Here is a 21,629-nt window from a genome sequence, read left to right as displayed (position 1 = left end):
AAAAAAAAAAAAAAAAAGTCAAATTGTTAACACTCACTAGTTTGTCGGTCTGCATTGTAACCTGGAATTTCAGTCAGACTTCTCCAGGAAAAGACTGAACTGAGTCAGTGCCTGATCAGAGCAGTTCTCCTCTGGCACATGAGCAGCTGTGCTCTTGGCACTTTTGTTTTGTTACATGTATTTAGAGATCGTATATGAGTTAGGAGAAGCTAAGAGGTTAGAACCTCCTCACGTCTGATACCCCATTTTGTTAGATAGTCCAATAGTCCCCAACCTTTTTGGCACCAGGGACTAGTTTTGTGAAAGACAGTTTTTCTTTCTTTTTTTTTTTTTTGAGACAGAGTCTCACTCTGTCGCCCAGGCTGGAGTGCAATGGCGCGCTCTTGGTTCACTGCAAACCCCACCACAACCCCCGCCTCCCGGATTCAAGTGATTGTCCTGCCTCAGCCTCCTGAGTAGCTGGGATTACAGGCATGTGCCACCATGCCTGGCTAATTTTGTATTTTTAGTAGTGACAGGGTTTCTCCATGTTGCTCGGGCTGGTCTTGAACTCCCAACCTCAAGTGATCTGCCCGCCTCGGCCTGCCAAAGTGCTGGGATTACGGGCTTGAGCCACCGCGCTGGGCCGTTCGTGGTTATCTCAAACTAGTCAAGCATAGAAACAGCATATTGTTAATGTCCTTTGTGATAAAAAGTTGAATTTTATAAAATTCTTGACTTTGATATTACATGGTAACCAAGAGTGCTCAATATAAGTATTTAATACATGCAATCTAGAGTGATGCTGGGGGCAGTAAAGACTGAACTTGACAAATGAAGGATCATCAGTGTGCAAGTGTCTTCCAGGGAAGGGACAAAAGAAGCATGAAAAAATGAGCTAGTTAATAGCAAATTGGGAAGCACAGTTTTTCTCACTCGTACCTTGAGTATGAGAAAATTTGACCATGGTCAGGTATGGTGGCTCATGCCTGTAATCATAGCACTTCAGGAGGCCAAGGTGAAAGGATAGCTTGAGGCCAGGAGTTTGAGACCAGCCTAAGCAATATACTAAGACCCTGTGTCTATTTTTGTTTGTTTGTTTGTTTTTGAGACAAGGCGTTGTTCTGTTACACAGGCTGGAGTGCAGTGGCACGATCTCGGCTCACTGCAGCCTCCACCTCCCAGGCTCAAGTGATTCTCCTGTCTTAGCACCCACCGTCTTATCCTCCCAAGTTGCTGGGGCTATAGGCACATGCCACCACACATGGCAAATTTTGTATTTTTGGTAGAGACAGGATTTTGCCATGTTGCCCGGGCTGGTCTCAATCTCCTGAGCTCAGGTGATCCACTTGCCCCAACCTCCCAAGGTGCTTGGATTACATGCATGAGGCACTGTGCTAGGCTTTTATTTATTTATTTATTTATTTATTTTATTTTATTTTATTTTATTTTATTTTTTTTGAGAAGGAGTCTGGCTCTGTGGCCCGGGCTGGAGTGCAGTGGCCAGATCTCAGCTCACTGCAAGCTCCGCCTTCCGGGTTTACGCCATTCTCCTGCCTCAGCCTCCCGAGTAGCTGGGAACACAGACGCCCGCCACCTCGCCCGGCTAGTTTTTTGTATTTTTTAGTAGAGACGGGGTTTCACCGTGTTAGCCAGGATGGTCTCGATCTCCTGACCTCGTGATCCGCCCGTCTCGGCCTCCCAAAGTGCTGGGATTACAGGCTTGAGCCACCGCGCCCGGCCGCTAGGCTTTTATTTAAAAGAAAAAAGGGCCGGGTATGGTGGCTCACGCCTGTAATTCCAGCACTTTGGGAGGCCGAGGCGGGCAGATCACGAGGTCAGAAGATCGAGACCATCCTGACTAATACAGTGAAACCCCGCCTCTACTAAAAATACAAAAAATTAGCCGGGCATAGTGGCGGGAGCCTGTAGTCCCAGCTACTGGGGAGGCTGAGGCAGGAGAATGGCATGAACCCAGGAGGCGGAGCTTGAGGTGAGCCCAGATCGCGCCACTGCACTCCAGCCTGGGCGAAAGGGCGAGACTCTGTCTCAAAAAAAAAAAAAAAAAGAAAAACGAAATTTTGACCAAAGGAAGAAGTAGTGAGCACTTCATGGAGTTGCAGCAAAGAGACAGTCTTGTATAATAACAATGACAATTTTACATGCATGTCAACATGGAAAGGCACCTTTCCTGTTGAAAAAGGCACATAGGTATAAATGAGTACTTCTGAAAACCAGAACCCTGTCCTGAAGATGGTGAAGTTCCTTTATGTGTATTTGGTGTTGAGATTATTTAAAAGCTGCAAGTCTCTTCCCAGTGGTTCAGTTTAAGAGCATCAAAGCAAAAATATCACCGGGCATTTCCTCTGTCTTTTAAGCTGATAGGGATGGAAGAAGAAAGGAAAAATTTGGAAAAAAGACAGAGGATGGATGTGTTGTTTTGTGCGCGTGTGCAGCCCATAAAGAAGGTTATTAGGTTTGTCACAATAAACTAGTTCTTTTTTGTTGTTGTTTTGAGACGGAGGCTTGCTGTGTTGCCCAGGCTGGGGTGCAATGGCGCGATCTCAGCCCACTGCAACCTCTGCCTCCCAGGTTCAAGCAATTCTCCTGCCTCAGCCTCCGGAGTAGCTGGGATTATAGGCGTGTGCCACCACAGTCAGCTGATTTTTGTATTTTTAGTAGAGACGGGGTTTTGCCATGTTACCCAGGCTGGTCTCAAACTCCTGACCTCAGGTGATCCACCTGCCTTGGCCTCCCAAAGTACTCACAGACGTAAGCCACCATGCCCAGCCAATAAACTAGTTCTTGTAGTGCTTGAGTACTGGATACTTTAGTACCAACTAAAGAACAGAGATAATTTAATTTAATTTAATTTAATTTAATTTAATTTAATTTTTTTTTTTTGAGACGAGTTTCTCTCTTGTTGCCCAGGCTGAGTGCAGTGGTATGACCTCGGCTTACTGCAAACTCCGCCTCCCAGGTTCAAGTGATTCTCCTGCCTGAGCCTCACGAGTAGCTGGGATTACAGGCATGCACCACCATGCCCAGCTAATTTTGTATTTTTAGTAGAGATGGGGTTTCACCATATTGGCCAGGCTGGTTTTGAACCCCTGACCTCAGGTGATCCACCCACCTCGGCCTCCCAAAGTGCTGGGATTACAGGCATGAGCCACTGTGCCTGGCCCAATTTTTTATTTTATTTTATTTTATATTTTATATTCTGTTTTATTAATTTATTTTATTTTTTGAGACAGAATCTTGCTCTGTTGCCCAGGTTGGAGTGCAGTGGCACAATCTCAGCTTACTGCAATTTCTGCCTCCTGGGTTCAAGCAATTCTCCTGTCTCAGCTTCCCAAGTAGCTGGGATTACAGATGTGCACCACCACACCCAGCTAATTTTTGTATTTTTAGTAGAGATGGGGTTTCTCCATGTTGCCTAGGCTGGTCTCGAACTCCTGACCTCAGGTGATTCACCTGCCTCGGCCTCCAAAATGTTAGGATTACAGGCGTGAGCCGCTGTGCCCGATCTGGTTTTTTTTTTTTTTTTTTTTTTTTTTTTTTTTTTTTTTTTTGAGACGGAGTCTTGCTCTGTCCCCCAGGCTGGAGTGCAGTGGCGCGATCTCGGCTCACTGCAAGCTTCAGCTCACTTCAAGCTCCGCCTCGTGGGTTCACACCATTCTCCTGCCTCAGCCTCCCGAGTAGCTGGGACTACAGGCGCCTGCCACCACACCCGGCTAATTTTTTTGTATTTTTAGTAGAGACGGGGTTTCACCGTGTTAGCCAGGATGGTTTCGATCTCCTGACCTCGTGATCCGCCTGCCTTGGCCTCCCAAAGTGCTGGGATTACAGGCTTGAGCCACCGCGCCCGGCCTCGATCTGGTTTTTTAATATTATCTGCAGTTACATAGATGAAGGAATATATTTTACAGGTTTTTCTGTTGTTAGGAGGAAGGGGGCATTGCCTAAAGTAATAAGGCTAATTTTAGGCAAACAGACCAAAGCTTAGTCATTAAGCTTATTGCCTTCGGAGCTGTTGTTCTAAAATAACATAGATCCCTTTTTTTGGTTCTGTTTTTGCTTGGAATAGCTTTGGAACTACCGCTTCCAAACTTGCAGCATATTTCTTTTGACTGTTCTAATAATAGCAAATTTTTGGTCTTTGACGATAGGTTTAATTTTTGGAAATGACAAAAAGCCATTCAGAACAAAATGATTATTTTGGGTAATTGAACTGTGTGATACTCAAAAGATTTTCCAGATATACCAAGCAATGGAACTAAGTAAAATATGAAGCTTAAGTATATTTCAAAGGATAATTTTTATGTTTACGTACAAGTTCTAGTGTGTTGATTATGAAGCTTATAAAGTACATTTTAAAGGATAATTTTTGTGTTTATGTACAAGTTCTAGTGTGTTGATGTAAAGTAAGAGGACTCATTAACATAACATTTACAGCTGGGCACGGAGGCCCACGCCTGTAATCTCAGCACTTTGAGAGGCCGAGGCAGGCGGATCAGTTGAGGTCAGGAGTTTGAGACCAGCCTAGCCAACACGGTGAAACCCCGTCTCTACTGAAAACACAAAAAAATTAGCCAGGCATGGTGGCGGGTGCCTGTAATCCCAGATATTCAGAAGGCTGAGGTGGGAGAATCGATTGAACCTGGAAGGCAGAGGTTGCAGTGAGCCAAGATGGTGCTACTGCACTCTAGCCTTTCAGCCTGGGTGACAGTGACCCAGTTTCAAAACAACAACAACAACAAATTTACAACTGCTGCAGATGATTAATTGTTACAGTTGGGAGGAGGGTAAATTCTCCCCCATTACTTCCAGCTATGGTGTTGGTCTCTCTTTTGGAAGCCTGGCTAGTTTAATGAATGCGTATACATACCATGCCTATTTCCTCACCTCAGGTTAGTTTTTGCCTGTCCAAAATGCTAGAGCAGTAAGGTCTGGGCTTAATATAGGATGTGGTTTTCTTAGGGGAAAGAAAAGTAGTTGGTTGGCTGGGCATGGTGGCTTAAGCCGTACTGCCAGCACTTTGGGAAGCCAAGGCAGGAGGATCGCCTGAGCCCAGGAGTACAAGACCAGCCTGGGCAACATGGTGAGACCTTTCTCTATTTAAAAAAAAAGAAAGGGCCGGGCGCGGTGGCTCACACGTGTAATCCCAGCACTTTGGGAGGCTGAGGCAGGCGGATCACAAGGTCAGGAGATCGAGACCACGGTGAAACCCCGTCTCTACTAAAAATAGAAAAAATTAGCCAGGTGCGGTGGCAGGTGCCTGTAGTCCCAGCTACTCGGGAGGCTGAGGCAGGAGAATGGCCTGAACCCAGGAGATGGAGCTTGCAGTGAGCCGAGATCGTGCCACTGCACTCCAGCCTGGGGGACAGAGCAAGACTCTGTCTCCAAAAAAAAAAAAAAAAAAAAGAAGAAAGAAAAGTAGTTGGTAAAACAATTAAGAATGTGCTACTTAGAGATAAAGACTACAAGAGCTAGCCAGGGTGTCTTGGAACATTCTCAGGGAACAGATAAACAAAGCAGAGACTGCCAGCCAATTTCTCTTCACCCTGCTAGTTCACAGAGTAACTGCCTGGTGTCCGATTTGTCCAGTGTCTCTCAGTGAAGCCAGTGTGACAAAGCCCCTTTTGTCACCTTTCTGACCAATAAGGGGTGAGGTGTGGGGCTTTCTTTAGCCCTGGGCTGGAGGATGTTGAATTTTCCCTTGGAAAAATGGAAAATAAAAACCTCATGGAAAATTGCTCTTTTTTTTTTTTGAGATGGAGTTTCGCTCTTGTTGCACAGGCTAGAGTGCAATGGCATGATGTTGGCTCACCACAACCTCCATCTCCCAGGTTCAAGCTATTCTCCTGCCTCAGCCTTCTGAGTAGCTGGGATTACAGGCATGCGACACCAGGCCCGGCTAATTTTGTATTTTTAGTAGGGATGGGCGTTTCTCCATGTTGGTCAGGCTGGTCTCAAACTCCTGACCCAGGTGATCTGCCTGCCTTAAGCCTTCCAAAGTGTTGGGATTACAGGTGTGAGCCACTGCACCTGGCTTTTTTTTTTTTTTTTTTGAGAAGGAGTCTTGCTCTGTAGCACAGGCTGGAGTGCAGTGGTATGATGTCGGCTCACTGCAACCTCCGCCTCCCAGGTTCAAACAATTCTCCTGCCTCAGCCTCTCAAGTAGCTGGGATTACAGGCACCTGCAACCATGCCCAGCTATTTAATTTTTAGTAGAGACGGGCTTTCACCATGTTGGTCAGGCTGGTCTCCAACTCCTGACCTCAGGTAATCCACCTGCCTTGGCCTCTCAAAGTGTTGGGATTACAGGCATGAGCCACTGTGTCCAGCCCAGAAATTGCTTATTAATGAAAGAAACATTACCCTGAAATCAAGACTTCTCAAAAATTGTTTATCTTGTTCATTAATGTTTTACTATCTGGGCCTCCCTTGTGCTTTGTTCTCCAAAACTCATGGTATCATACACTTGGGTATTTTACTTGATTTTGTTTTTATTTTTTTGTGTGTGTTTTTTGAGAGATGGTGTCTCACTGTTGCCCAGGTTGGAATGCAGTGGCACAGTCACGGCTCATTATAGCCTTTAACTCCTGGGCTTGAGGGATCCTCCCACCTCAGCCTCCTGAATAGCTAGGACTACAGGTGAGCACCACTGTGCCTGGCTGATTTTTAAATTTTATTTTATTTGTAGAGACAAGGTCTTGCTGTGTTGCCCAGGCTGGTATCAAACTCCTGGCTTCAAGCAGTACTCCTGCCTTGGCCTCCCAAAGTGCTGGGATTACAAGCATAAGCTACTGCCCTTGGTCCACTTGTGTATTGTCTATGACAAAGACAGCTAAAAACCCACTACTTGAGGCTGGGTGTGGTGGCTCATGCCTATAATCCCAGCACTTTGGGAGGCTGAGGTGGGTGGGTCAGCTGAGGTCAGGAGTTCGAGACCAGCCTGGCCAACATGGTGAAACCCCATCTCTACTAAAAATACAAAAATTAGCTGGGTGTGGTGGCGGGTGCCTGTAATCTCCGCTTCTTGAGAGGCTGAGGCAGGAGAATTGCTTGAACCCGGGAGGCAGAGGTTGCAGTCAGCCGAGATTGTACCATTGTACTCCATCCTGGGTGACAAAAATGAATTTCCATCTCCAAAACAAAACAAACAAACAAAAAACCACACTACTTGAACAGATAACGCTTACAGAAGCTACTAAATTAACTGACTCCAAACACATTGTGGGTATTGGGATCTGGTTTATGAAGCCACAGCAAGCCTGGGTATGGTGGCTCATGCCTGTAATCCCAATACTTTGGGAGGCTGAGATGGGAAGATTGCATGAACCCAGGAGTTCAGCACCAGCCGGGGCAATATAGTGAGACCCTGTCTCTTACAAAAAAGAAAAGAAAAGAAAATCTTTTAAACAAAAAGTCTCGGCCGGGCGCGGTGGCTCAAGCCTGTAATCCCAGCACTTTGGGAGGCCGAGATGGGTGGATCACGAGGTCAGGAGATCGAGACCATCCTGGCTAACACGGTGAAACCCCGTCTCTACTAAAAAATACAAAAAACTAGCCAGGCGAGGGGGCGGGCGCCTGTAGTGCCAGCTACTCGGGAGGCTGAGGCAGGAGAATGGCGTGAACCCAGGAGGCGGAGCTTGCAGTGAGCTGAGATCCGGCCACTGCACTCCAGCCTGGGCCACAGAGCGAGACTCCGTCTCAAAAAAAAAAAAAAAAAAAAAGTCTCTGGGAAGGGGACCACACATTCTTGCATGAGTCAGATGTGCTCCTTCTTGGGAAGAATGATTACCTCGAGAGTGGTCCCAGATGGCCTCTGGCGTTCCCTAGAGGTGGTCTGCCTTGTTTACCTACCACAGTGCTTGACTCAAGTTGCCCATTAAATATGTGTTGCATGGATGATGAACTAAAATTGACTATTATGAATTCCCAAGTTCCTCGAAAGTGTTTGATAATTGCTTTGATTCTACCAAAGATTATCTGACCTTTTGATGCCAGACTTGGCATTATTAATTTGGAAGGCTGAAGGAGAAAAATGCTCCAATTTATTGAGAGGGGGAAAAAAAAGGTAACTGGAAAATAATGGAAATGGATTAGCAGTCTCAAAGGAATATCTTAGTTGTCTTGAAGTTGAGCCCTGCATCAGTCTCCTCAGGGAGAAATGTTTTTTGTTTGTTTTTGGTTTTGTTTTTTTTTTTTTTTTTGAGACGGAGTCTCGCTCTGCCGCCCAGGCTGGAGTGCAGTGGCCGGATCTCAGCTCACTGCAAGCTCCGCCTCCCGGGTTCACGCCATTCTCCTGCCTCAGCCTCCCGAGTAGTTGGGACTACGGGCGCCCGCCACCTCGCCCGGCTAGTTTTTTGTATTTTTTAGTAGAGACGGATTTCACCGTGTTAGCCAGGATGGTCTCGATCTCCTGACCTCGTGATCCGCCCGTCTCGGCCTCCCAAAGTGCTGTGTTTTTGTTTTTTTTTGTTTTTGTTTTTTTAAATCACAGAATGCTTGCATTCGTTAAGAAAAATCTAAATTACAAGGGTGAAATTGGAAGTTCCAGGAGTTGAACCTGGAAGTGGAAAACATTGTCAGAATAAAAGGATGTCCTTGAAATCGCTCACTCCCACTCTGCCTTAGAGAGAAGTGTCAACATAAATTGTAAGAGACTGGGAGGAAATGGCTCGATTACCCTTCAAGCCAGAAGGCATCTCTTGCTGAGTATTTCATTCAGTCACCTATTCAGCAAACGTTAACTCTGTGTATGGCAGGCTTTCCACTTTGCTGTAATGAGGGCAGCATCACCTACATGTCAGTGTAGAGCTGATAATTGTTCAAGAATGGGTACCTGAAGAACCTGCTGCCATGGGTATGAACTGAGGACATGGGGAAGGGGAAGGAGATACAGTCTTGACCCTCACCCCCGCCCCAAGATGGGGATGTTTGAGGATGCGTGGATAGTCCAGGGAAGAGCAGGAGGAAGCTAACGTGAGAAGTGAATACTGAGAGAGCGTCCTGGAAGGATTTCAAGGCTCTCTCACCCATTTTTAAAGGCAGAGCCTGACTGGGAATGGTGGTGCATGCCTATAATCCCAGTGCTTTGATAGGCTGAGGTGGGAGCATCACTTGAGCCCAGGAGTTCGAGGCTGCAGTGAGCTATGATTGTACCACTGCACTCCAGCCTGGGTGACAGGGGTGAGACCATTTCTTAGTAAGTGAGTAAGTGAGTGAATCAATGAATGAATACAGAGTCTACATTAGGTTTGATTATCCTTGGCAAAAGCTAACAATCTAAATTTATAATCACTGGAAGTAGCCTTTCCTTCTACTATCTTTCAGATTCATGTTTCATTTTTTGTCTCTCAGGGTAATCTTTGTCAGGAATTTATATGTCAGGGAAGGAAGGGTCCAGGGAGTTTTGTTTTGTTTTTTGAGACAGAGTCTCACTCTGTCGTCCAGGCTGGAGTGCAGTGGCGCGATCTCGTCTCACTGCAACCTCCACCTCCCAGGGTCAAGTGATTCTCCTGCCTCAGCCTCCCCAGTAGCTGGGACTACAGGCGTGTGCCACTATGCCCAGCTAATTTTTATATTTTTAGTAGAGACAGGGTTTCATAATGTTGGCCAGGCTGGTCTCAAACTCGTGACCTCAGGTGATCTGCCTGCCTCGGCCTCCGAAAGTGCTGGGATTACAGGCGTGAGTCACTGTATCCAGCATCTAGGGAGGTTTTTGAAAATTAAGTTCTCACTGGGCACAGTGGCTCATGCCTGTAATCCCAGCACTTTGGGAGGCTGAGGCAGTTGGATCACCTGAGGTCCAGAGTTTGAGACCAGCCTGGCCAACATGGTAAAACCCCGTCTCTACTAAAAATACAAAAGTAGCTGCGTGTGGTGGTGCATGCCTGTAATCCTAGTTACTTGGGAGGCTGAGACAGGAGAATTGCTTGCACCTGGGAGGCGGAGGTTGCAGTGAGCTGAGATCATGCCACTGCACTCCAGCCTGGGCGACAGAGTGAGACTCCGTCTCAAAAAAAGAAAAAAATTATGTTCCAAGACCTCACCACACCCAATGAGAAGAAAGACCAAATCTTTCTGTTAATGGCAGCTAAATGGAAGGGCAGGTGGGTTCTTGGCATTCATACTGGCCTAAGCCCAAATCCCTGGGAGGCTGCCAGCAGGTGTTGGGTAACTCTGGTCACCAGCAGTTGCTTCAGATGCCACTGCAGTAACCCCGTATGACACACGAGAGACCCAGGCAAATGTGAGAGTGGGTTAACTATGCTGTGAATAGGAGTAACCTCAGATGAAAGCTGGGGCTTACTCAGCTACAAAAAGTTGGAAAGCTTCCCCTGCCTTCATGAGGTACCATTGTAAGCTAGTATGATGGTAAAATTCCCACAACACCCGTCTGGCTGCCCATGTTAAGTTGATAAAGTCAAGATCTTTTCTATAAATGGAGTTAATCCCCAAATACAAATTTGGACTGTTTCAGAGATGTGAATACAGCTGTGATGGAGTTGCTCATCATGGCTTACGCACTGAAGACTGCCTGTGCCAGGAATATTATTGGGGTCATCCCCTACTTCCCCTACAGCAAGCAGAGCAAGATGAGGAAGAGAGGTTCCATTGTGTGCAAGCTGCTAGCATCCATGCTGGCAAAAGCAGGTGAGTGTGCGCCGGGGCCCTGGGGTTCCAGCATGATCCTTTAGGGCGCTTTCCTAGTCGGGCTTAGTTCATACCTCAGATACCCAATTTGGGATCTGAGTGTTTGTTTCCTTTTGAACAGTTTTGGCTAAGGATATGTGAGCTTGGTTAGAAATTCTGTTTTTTCCCTTATTCGCTTCGTCTTACTTTAGAATACCATTGCTTTAGTGTCTTCTCTTCTCTGTCATCTGTCATATATCTTCTATTTCATCTTGTCATCGTTAAATTCTTAGCTGGCAGTCTTGGCATTCTTATGTGATCTTTTGATCTTCAGGTCTGGATTTCTGTACCTGCTTTGTTAGCTAAATTCCATTTTTGTTCATAGTATTCAAGCTGGATTTTCTTTTACTACCTCTCCCCCACCTTTGCCTTTCTACATAGCAGCTCATTTTCATTGCTTTATTCTCCTTATGTAGCGGGGGCACACTTTCTGGCCTGTAAATCAATGTAGTATTTTACATTTGGGTTTCTATTCATCTGATGTCTATTCTAAAACTTTAACATGTATTTATGTCCTCAGAATGAAATGTATGGTCCTCCCTCGATATCCTTGTAGGATTGGTTCCAGGAACCTATCTCCCCCTTCCCCGGCTCCTCAGCAGATACCAAAACCCAAAGATACTCAAGTCTTTCATATAAAATGCCATAGTATTTGCATATAACCAACACAATCATCTGGAGATTATTTATAAATACCGAATACCGTATAAATACTATGTAAATTGTTGTTATAACTGTCATTATTTAGGGAATAATGACGAGAAAAAAAATTTCATACCTGCTCAGTACAGACACAACCATTGTAGGCCTAACTACATTTTCAGTCTGTGTTTGGTTGAATCCCCACGTGGAACTCGTAGATCCAGATGGTCAACTGTATGTGAATTTCCTTCTGTCCAAAAAAGTATAATATTTCTGGAAAGAACAAGTAATACTGGTTCTATGCTCTGGAAGTTTTGCTGTGACCTTTGACCATTTGCAATGTGTTTATATATGTACCTTTTCCTCTTCAGTACTCTTGATTATAAGAGGATCTCTTCACTGTTTTTCTATAAGAGTACTTGAAACATTCTTTATCACATACAGAAATTATTCTAAACTTCAATATCTTTGTGTTACATGAGTTTCTTTTCTTCTAATATGTATATTTGTTTTTGTGTTCTTACTACTTTTTGCCTTCGCTGCAGTTCTTTATCCTTTCTTTCAAGATTCTTTAATAAAGGCCTTACTGTTTTTTACATCTCTTTGATATTAATTCCATATTCATAGTTTTGCTTCTGCCACATTATTCTTTTCTCAATTTTCTGGACCAAGCCAATAGTCAGTAATTCCTACTTTCTCAGCTTTAGTTCTTTGTCCATGTGGAAGGTTGTAGCCTTCTCTACATTGGAAAGTTGTGGTCTTCTCCACATTAAGGCTTTATTAAAGTTAACAATCAAGCCTGTGATTGCAGTGCTTAATCACAGCACCCCCTGTCTTCAGTCTGCTGGTAGGAAGCAGGAGTTGAGCATGTAGTTTAGGTCCACTGTAGCCATTAACCTGTAGGGGTGAACTTTGTAATTTTTTGTTTTAAAATTTCAGGTTTAACTCACATTATCACTATGGATCTTCATCAAAAGGAAATACAAGGCTTTTTCAGCTTTCCCGTGGACAACCTTAGAGCCTCACCTTTCCTGCTTCAGTATATCCAGGAAGAAGTGAGGAACCACCAGCAAACACCCCATTGTCCTCAAAAGAGATCTTATTTAGTTTTTCTCTGGTATCAGATTTCGATATTGAAAGGCGCATCAAATGAGTTCTCCCTTAAGTCGCAATGCCTGAGGCAGCAGACAGGGTCAGCTTTAGTCGTGGAGGATCATAGCTTTAAAAGACACTAAAAATGGATTTTTTTTCCTACGTATCTTTAGCAATTTGCTTATGTTTTCTAAAATGAAGGTTTTAATAAGAATTATTTTTTTAAAATTCTTGATGGAGTGCTTTTTGCAATGATGTTAATTGATAAATATTGAAAAATCTAAAACTTGTGGCTAAAATTCTAGCATATTTGATGACTAGTTTGGATCATTGTTATAAGAACTTGAATACCAGCATCCAGGTGTTATTTTCTGATAACTTTTCAGTATTTTCTATTTTTCCTTCAAATCTAGATTCCAAATTACAGAAATGCAGTCATTGTAGCTAAGTCTCCTGATGCTGCAAAGAGGTAAGTAAGCTAGACATGGGTCCTGATCCCTCCTGAGTGCTCCCAAAGCCAGAATGAGCTGCTTTGGAATCCAGAGGCTGTCACTCGTGGCCTGTGAAAACCCATTGGCTCTCATGTTAACCCCTTCCTCGTTGCCATGTCCCATGCCACACACAGCTTTATCTCCAGCCTCCAGACAACACACATGATTGCTGAGTTGCTCAGCTTTCCTCTGGGAAAACAAAGTTCCTTCAAGTTCCCAGAGAAAGGAAATCAATGAGGCTATGAGCATTTTTCAGCGAGTCTCACTCTGTCGCCCAGGCTGGAGTGCAATGGCTTGATCTCGGCTCACTGCAACCTCTGCCTCCTGGGTTCAATTCAAGCACATCTCCTGCCCCAGCCTCCCCAGTAGCTGGGATTACAGGCACCTGCCACCACTCCTGGCTCATTTTTTGTATTTTTAGTAGAGACGGGGTTTCACCGTGTTCACCAGACTAGTCTTGAACTCCTGACCTCAGGTGATCTGTCCACCTCGGTCTCTAAAAGTACTGGGATTACAGGCGTGAGCCACTGTGCCCGGCCCAGGCAATGGTTTTTAACGTTGTTCTCTCTTCTGAAGATGACTATTAAGAATATTGGACAAAGGATAGAATCAAAATTATCTAGAATCAGATCTGGGCGGGGTGGCTTACGCCTGTAATTCCAGCACTTTGGGAGGCCAAAGCGGGAGATCGCTTGAGCCCAGGGGTTCAAGACTGGCCTGGGTAACATAGTGAGACCCTGTCTCTACAAAAATACAAAAATTAGCCAGTTGTGATAACATATTCCTGTGGTCCCAGCTACTTGGGAGGTTGAGCTGGGAGGATCACCTGAGCCCCAGGAGGTTGAGGCTGCGGTGAGCCATGTTGATGCCACTGCACTCCAGCCTGGGTGACAGTGAGACTTTGTCTCAAAAAAAAAAAAAAAAGTATCTAGAATCAGATAAAATCCCAGACGCTAACTCATGTGCCCTTTGAGGCATTTACATTCTGACCTGGGCCTCACATTCTCATTTATATAAATAATGCCTTTGCATGTCCCTGAAATGTTACATATTTTCATTTTGTGGTTAAAAAGTGATGCAGTAGTGATATGTGGGATTTCTTCCTGTCAGTTTCACCATTTCCCTTTGTCCTTCTAGGGCCCAGTCCTATGCGGAGAGACTGCGTCTGGGTTTGGCTGTCATCCACGGGGAAGCTCAGTGCACGGAACTGGACATGGACGATGGTCGTCACTCCCCACCTATGGTCAAAAATGCGACTGTGCACCCGGGCCTGGAGTTACCGTGTAAGATGAGCTCTGTGTTTTTATTTTAGTTGTAAATTGAAGAAAGTTTTTTTTTGTTTTTATTGTTGTTGTTTTGTTTTGTTTTGTTTTTGAGACGGAGTCTCACTCTGTCGCCCAGGCTGGAGTGCGGTGGCGTGATCTCGGCTCACTGCAACCTCAGCCTCCTGGGTTCAAGCAATTCTCCTGCCTCAGCCTCCTGAGTGGCTGGGATTACAGGTGTGTGCCACCACCCCCAGCTAAAAATGTATTTTTAGTAGAGACAGGATTTCACCATGTTGACCAGGCTGGTCTCAAACTCCAGACCTCATGATCTGCTTGCCTTGGCCTCCAGAGTGGTGGAATTACAGGCATGATCCTCTGCGCCTGGCCCTGAAGAAAGTTTTAAGTAGTCTGAATGACTAGGAGTTACCGACTATGTAGATATATGCTGTCTTGTTGTATTTAAATAATGGAATGGTATTTGCTATCCTCCGCCTTTTTTATGTTTTGAGAAAGGATTTCACTCTGTTGCTCAGCCTGGAGTACAGTGGCACAGTCATGGCTCACTGCAGCCTCAACCTCCTGGGCGCAAGTGATTCTCCCACCTCCACCTCCTGGGTAGCTGGGACTCTAGGGGTACACTACCATGCCTGGACAGTTTTCTTTTTTTTTTAATAGAGACGGGGTCTCCCTACATTACCCAGGCTGGTTTGGAACTTCTGTGCTCAAACAGTCCTGCTGTCCTGACCTCCCAAAATGCCAAGATTACATAAGATTATGGATGTGAGCCACCATACCAGGCCCGATTTCCTCTTTTGTAAAAGGGAGTTGTGTTGTACGCATTTGTAGACTGTGTATGGACAGTTCTGCGTAGCACTCAGCATTCAGACAATATTCGATAATTTTTGCTTTAGTAAAAAAGTTGTATGTGATGGTGTGAAATCTTAAGCTTTTATATTATGGTAAGCTGGGTGACATCTGTTGATCAAATACCAGGCTTTGGGGATCAGGTAACTTTTATTTGTATTTATTTATTTATTTTGAGATAGAGTCTTGCTCTGTCGCCAGGCTGGAGTGCAGTGGTGCAATCTTGGCTCACTACAACCTCCTCCTCTCGGGTTCAAGCGCTTCTCCTGCCTCAGTCTCCCCAGTAGCTGGAACTATAGGTGCGTGCCAACACGCCCAGCTAATTTTTGTGTTTTTATTATTTATTTATTTATTTATTTTTCGAGATGGAGTCTCGCTCTGTCGCCCAGGCTGGAGTGCAGTGACGCGATCTCGGCTCACTGCAGGCTCCACCTCCCGGGTTCACGCCATTCTCCTGCCTCAGCCTCCCGAGTAGCTGGGACTACAGGCGCCCATCACCACGCCCGGCTAATTTTTTGTATTTTTAGTAGAGACGGGGCTTCACCGTGTTAGCCAGGATGGTCTTGATCTCCTGACCTCGTGATCCACCTGCCTCGGCCTCCCAAAGTGCTGGGATTACAGGCGTGAGCCACTGCGCCCGGCTGATTTTTGTATTTTTAGTAGAGACGAAGTTTCACCTTATTGGCCAGGATGTTCTCTATCTCTTGACATTGTGATCCGCCTGCCTTGGCCTCCCAAAGTGCTGGGATTACAGGCGTGAGCCACTGCACCTGGCCTATTTTTATTTTTTTTAATTTTGTTTAAGACTGAACTCGTAGGCCTGGCGTGGTGGCTCACGCCTGTAATCCCAGCACTTTGGGAGGCCGAGGCGGGCGGATCACGAGGTCAGGAGATCGAGACCATCCTGGCTAACACGGTGAAACCCCGTCTCTACTAAAAAAAATACAAAAAACTAGCCGGGCAAGGTGGCGGGCGCCTGTAGTCCCAGCTACTCGGGAGGCTGAGGCAGGAGAATGGCGTGAACCCGGGAGACGGAGCTTGCAGTGAGCCGAGATCGTGCCACTGCACTCCAGCCTGGGTGACAGAGCGAGACTCTGTCTCAAAAAAAAAAATAAAAAAAAGAAGAATAGTACAGATTTCCAGCATATGCTCTTCACTCAGAGTTCCCAAATTTAACATTTATATACTTGGGTTTTTTTTCACCATTTGAGGGTGAGTAGCAGACGTAATGTCCCTTCATTCCTCAATACCTACATGTACATATATAAAGACAAAAGACTCTTTTATATAACCAGAGTATCATTGTCAGACCTAGGAAGCTAACATTGCTATAACAGTGTAATTTACAGACTTTACTTAGGTTTCACCAGTGGTCCCAGCAGTGTCCTTTAGAGCAAAAGAATAAACTTGTTTTCTTGTCCAAGACCTAACCCAGGATCACACATTGCATTTACTTGTCATTTCTTTTTAGTCTCATTTAATCTGGAATGGCTGCTCTATTCTTTGTTTTTCTTATGACCTTGATACTTTTGAACAGTGCGATCAAGTGATTTTGTAGACTATCCCTTAATTGGGGCTTGTTTATGTCCTCAGGATTAGATTCAGGTTATGCATTTTTGGCAGAAAATCACGGAAAACATGTGATGTGTCCCATTACTGGTGACGTGCATTCTGATAAGTTGGTTAAGGTTTCTGTGGCAGGTTTCTCCACTGTAAAGTTATTCTTTTTTTTTTTTTCCCCCTTTGTAATTAAGACTATGTTTTAACTGTAAATATTCCATTCAAAAAAAAAAATTAGCTGGCTGTGGTGGTGGGCGCTGTAGTCCCAGCTACACAGGAGGCTGAGGCAGGAGAATGGTGTGAACCCGGGGGGGCGGAGCTTGCAGTGAGCCAAGATCGCACCACTGCACTCCAACCTGGACGACAGAGCGAGACTGTCTCAAAAAAAAAAAAAAGTCAACCAGGTAATGTGCTGATGTTCTAACAAGGTTCAAGGGTAGCACATCTCACATGTGAGCGTGAACACCCAATGATCACACTTAGGAACTATAAAAGGATCTGTCTGATAGCATTTTACCCAGAAGAAAGAACTACTTTCTCTCTCTCTCTTTTTTTTTTTTAGACAAGAATCTCACTCTGTCACCCAGGCTGGAGTGCAGTCACCATTTCGGCTCACTGCAACCTCTGCCTCCTGGGTTCAAGCAATTCTCCTGCCTCGGCCTCCTGAGTAGATGGGATTACAGATGATTACAGATGTGTGTCACCATGCCTAGCTAATTTTTGTATTATTAGTAGAGATGGGGTTTCACCATGTCAGCCAGGCTGGTCTCGATCTCCTGACCTCAGATGATCTACCCGGCTTTGGCCTCCAAAAGTGCTGGGATTACAGGTGTGAGCCACCATGCCTGGCCGAAAGAACTACTTTCAAAATTGTAGTTGCTTTTCTCAAACCCTGCCACTGTGTTACCAAATAATTTTTGTAATACTTCTAAATCCTTGTTTTCATTTCAGCAGTGTTCACAGCATCTTCGCCAGCAGTAGATTCATCTCAAAAAAAAAAAAAAAACCCACTTTCTTTGCTTATCCATAAAAGCAACAATCCTTCTCCATTACAGTTTTATCATAAGATTGAAGCAGCCCAGTCACAGCTTCAGGTTCCATTTCTAATTCTAGTTCTTTTGCTATTTCCACCACATCTGCAGTTACTTCTACCATGGAGGCCCTAAGCTCCTCAGAGTCATCCATGAGGGTTAGAACCAACTTCTTCCAAACTCCTGTTAATGTTGATATTTTGACCTCCTCCCCTGAATCATGAATATTCTTCATGGCATCTAGAATGGTGCATCCTTTCCAGAGATTTTCAATTTACTTTGTCTGGATCCTTCAGAGGAATCACTATCTATGGCATCTATTGTCTTATAAAATGCATTTCTTTTTTTTCTTTCTTTTTTTTTTGATACAGAGTCTTGCTCTGTCACCCAGGTACAGTGGTACGACCTTGGCTCACTGCAACCTCCGCTTTCCTGGTTCAAGTGATTCTTGTGCCTCATTCTCTCGAATTTCTGGGATTGCAGGTGTGCCCCACCATGCCCAGCTGATTTTTGTATTTTTAATAGAGACAGGGTGTCACCATGTTGGCCAGGCTGGTCTCAAACTCCTGACCTCAGGTGATCTGCCTGCCTCGGCCTCCCAAAGTGCTGGGATTATAGGAGTGAGACACCACGCCCAGCCAAATGGATTTCTTTTTATTTTATTTTAGAGGCGGGGTCTCTGTCTGCTGTCCGGGCTGGAGTACAGTGACAGGGTCTCCCTCTGTCGCCCAGACATGGAGTGCAGTGGTGCAACCACTGCTCACTGCAGCTTCTATCTCCTTAGGCTTAGGTGATCCTCCCACCTCAGCCTCCCGAGTAGCTTGGAAGCTGGGACAACAGGTGCGTGCCACCACACCTAACTAATTTTTGTAGAAATGGGGTTTTGCCATGTTGTCCAGGCTGGTCTTGAACTCCTGGGCTCAAGCAATCAACCCACCTTGGCCTCCCAAAGTGCTAGGATTAGAGGTATGAGCCACTGTGCCTAGCACACAGCTAATTTTTAGAAATTTTTAGTAGAGGCGGGGTCTTGTCTTGTTGTCCAGGCTGGTATCGAATTCATTGGCTCAAGTAATCCTCCCACCTCAGCCTGTATTCTTGACAGTGTGGGAGGGTGAGGTGGGAGGATCACCTTACTATTATTACTTTTTTTTTTTTTTTTTTGAGATGGAGTCTCGCTCTGTCACCCAGGCTGGAGTGCAGTGGCACAGTCTTGGCTCACTGCAACCTCCTCATCCCGGGTTCATGCCATTCTCCTGCCTCAGCCTCCTGAGTAGCTGGGACTACAGGCGCCTGTCACCACGCCCGGCTAATTTTTTGTATTTTTAGTAGAGACGGGGTTTCACTGTGTTAGCCAGGATAGTCTCAATCTCCTGACCTTGTGATCCGCCCACCTCGGCCTCCTCCCAAAGTGCTAGAATTACAGGTGTGAGCCACCGCGCCTGGCCTATTATTACTGCTAATAATAAGACTTGGAAGTTGAAATTACTCCTTGATCAATGGGCTGCAGAATGGATGTTGTATTAGTGGGCATGAAACCAATGCAAATCTCCTTGTATATCTCCGTCAGAGCTGTTGAAAGACTATTGTTTGAGATATATATATATACATATATATATATGTTTTGAGATGGAGTCTTGCTGTGTTGCCCAGGCTGGAGTGCAGTGGCACAATCTTGGCTCACCACAACCTTCACCTCCCAGTTTCAAGCGATTCTCCTGCCTCAGCCTCCTGAGTAACTGGGATTACAGGCATGCACCACCATGGCTGGCTAATTTTGTATTTTTAGTAGAGATGAGGTTTCACCATGTTGGTCAGGCTGGTCATTAACTCCTGACCTCAAGTGATCTGACTGCCTCGGCCTCCCAAAGTGCTAGGATTACATGTGTGAGCCACTACGCCTGGCCTGTTGTTTGATATTGTTTGAACTTTTATCTTTTTTTTTTTTTTTTTTTTTTTTGAGACGGAGTCTCGCTCTGTCGCCCAGGCTGGAGTGCAGTGGCGCGATCTCGGCTCACTGCAAGCTCCGCCTCCCGGGTTCACGCCATTCTCCTGCCTCAGCCTCCCGAGTAGCTGGGACTACAGGCGCCCACAACCGCGCCCGGCTAATTTTTTGTATTTTTAGTAGAGACGGGGTTTCACCGTGGTCTCGATCTCCTGACCTTGTGATCCGCCCGCCTCGGCCTCCCAAAGTGCTGGGATTACAGGCGTGAGCCACCGCGCCCGGCCTGTTTGAACTTTTATCAATTATCTTGGTTAGATCTTGTGAGTAACTTATTGCAGCTTCTACATGAGCACTTACTACTTCACCTTGCACTCTTAGGTTACGGAAATGGCTTCTTTCCTTAAACTTCACGAACCAACCTTGCTCTGGATTAGGCTTTGGCTTAAGGGAATTTTGTGGCTGGTTTGATCTTCTATCCAGATCACTCAGATTTCTCTGGTTCCGTAATAAGGCTGTTTTGTTTTCTCATCATTCGTGTGTTCCCTGGAGTCAAATTTTTAATATCCTTCATGAACTTTTCCTTTGCATTCACAACCTGGCTGTTTGACTAAAGAGGTTTAGCTTTTGGCTCTCGACACCCTAAGCTTGATTATTTGTAGCTTTTGATTTAAAGTGAGAGACATGGGGCTCTTCCTTTCACTTGAACACTTACAGGCCATTGGAGGGTTATTGGCCTAATTTCAATATGTTGTATCTCAGGGAATAGGGAGGTCCAACAAGAGGAAGAGAGACGGGAACAGCAGGTCAGTGGAGCAGTCAGAATACACATTTACTAAGTTTGCTGTCTTTTTTTTTTTTTTTCCAGTGACAGAATTTTGCTCTGGATCTCAGCTCACTGCAACCTCCGCCTCCCGGGTCCAAGTAATTCTCCTGCCTCAGCCTCCTGAGTAACTGGGATTACAGGCGCGCTCTACCACACCTGGCTAATTTTTGTATTTTTAGTAAAGACAGGGTTTCACCATGTTGGTCAGGCTGGTCTTGAACTCCTGACCTCATGATTCACCTGCCTCGGCCTCCCAAAGTGCTGGGATTACAGGTGTGAGCCACCACTGCACCCAGCCAGTTTGCTGTCTTATGTGATCTTGGTTCATGCTGCCCCAAAACAATTGCAGTAGTAATATCAAAGATCACTGGTTACAGATACCAGAAAAAACGTAACAATAATGAAAAAAGTGGAAATACTGCAAGAATTACCAAAATGTGACACAGAAACATGAAATGAGCACATACTGTTAGAAAAATGGCTCCCAGGCTGGGCACGGTGGCTCATGCTTGTAGTCCCAACACTTTGGGAGGCCAGAGTGGCAGGATCACTTGAGCCCAGGAGTTCGAGACCAGCCTGGGCAACATGGCGAAATCTTGTCTCTACAAAAAGTACAAAAAATTAGCCAGGTGTTGCATGCACCTGTGGTCCCAGCTATTCGGCAGGCTGAGGTGGGAGGTTCCCTTGAGCCCAGGAGGCAGAGGTTGCAGTGAGACGAGATCGAACCACTGCACTCCAGCCTGGGTTATAGAGCGAGACCCTGTCTTTAAAAAAAGGAAAAAAAAGAGAGAGAGAGAGAAAAATGGCGCCCGTAGACTTGCTTGACACAGGGTTGCCACAAACTTCAATTTGTAAAAATTGTATTATCTGGTAATCTAGCACTTTGGGAGGCCGAGGTGGGCGCATCAACTGAGGTCAGGAGCTCGAGACTCACCTGGCCAACATGGTGAAACCCTGTCTCTACTAGAAATACAAAAAAAAAAATTAGCCAGGCATGGTGGTGTGTGCCTGTAGTCCCAGCTACTTGGGAGGCTGAATCAGGAGAATCACTTGAACCTGGGAGGCAGAGGTTGGAGTGAACCGAGATCGTGCCACTGCACTCCAACCTGGGCAACAAAGAGCCGAGCCCTGCCCTGCCCTGCCCTGCGCACAGTGGCACCATCTTGGCTCGCTGCAACGTTTGCTTTCCAGGTTCAAGTGATTCTTGTGACTCAATCTCTCAAGTTTCTGGGATTA

The 21,629-nt window shown here is 45.5% G+C and overlaps 1 protein-coding gene and 1 non-coding gene across 5 annotated transcripts in view; one reads left to right on the top strand and one right to left on the bottom strand.

Moving 5' to 3' along the window:
• Positions 1–21,629, top strand: part of LOC105469198 (phosphoribosyl pyrophosphate synthetase associated protein 1) — a 51,871-nt gene that overhangs the window by 18,462 nt on the left and 11,780 nt on the right. For all 4 annotated transcript variants that reach the window (XM_071083612.1, XM_071083614.1, XM_071083613.1 and 1 more), the window contains 4 exons: positions 10,472–10,644; positions 12,265–12,380; positions 12,831–12,886; positions 14,046–14,191. In XM_071083612.1, coding sequence (XP_070939713.1) covers positions 10,472–10,644; positions 12,265–12,380; positions 12,831–12,886; positions 14,046–14,191 — 491 coding nt within the window. The remainder of the gene's footprint in view (positions 1–10,471; positions 10,645–12,264; positions 12,381–12,830; positions 12,887–14,045; positions 14,192–21,629) is intronic.
• Positions 16,992–17,095, bottom strand: LOC139359704 (small nucleolar RNA U13). The gene has a single exon (XR_011616066.1). It is a non-coding gene; the product is annotated as a small nucleolar RNA U13 (small nucleolar RNA).

The sequence above is a fragment of the Macaca nemestrina genome, chromosome 17 (genome assembly GCF_043159975.1).
Source record: "Macaca nemestrina isolate mMacNem1 chromosome 17, mMacNem.hap1, whole genome shotgun sequence".
Classification (NCBI taxonomy): domain Eukaryota; kingdom Metazoa; phylum Chordata; class Mammalia; order Primates; family Cercopithecidae; genus Macaca; species Macaca nemestrina.
The sequence above is the reverse complement of the archived record's forward strand: the minus strand, read 5'-3'. Positions and strand labels throughout refer to the sequence as shown.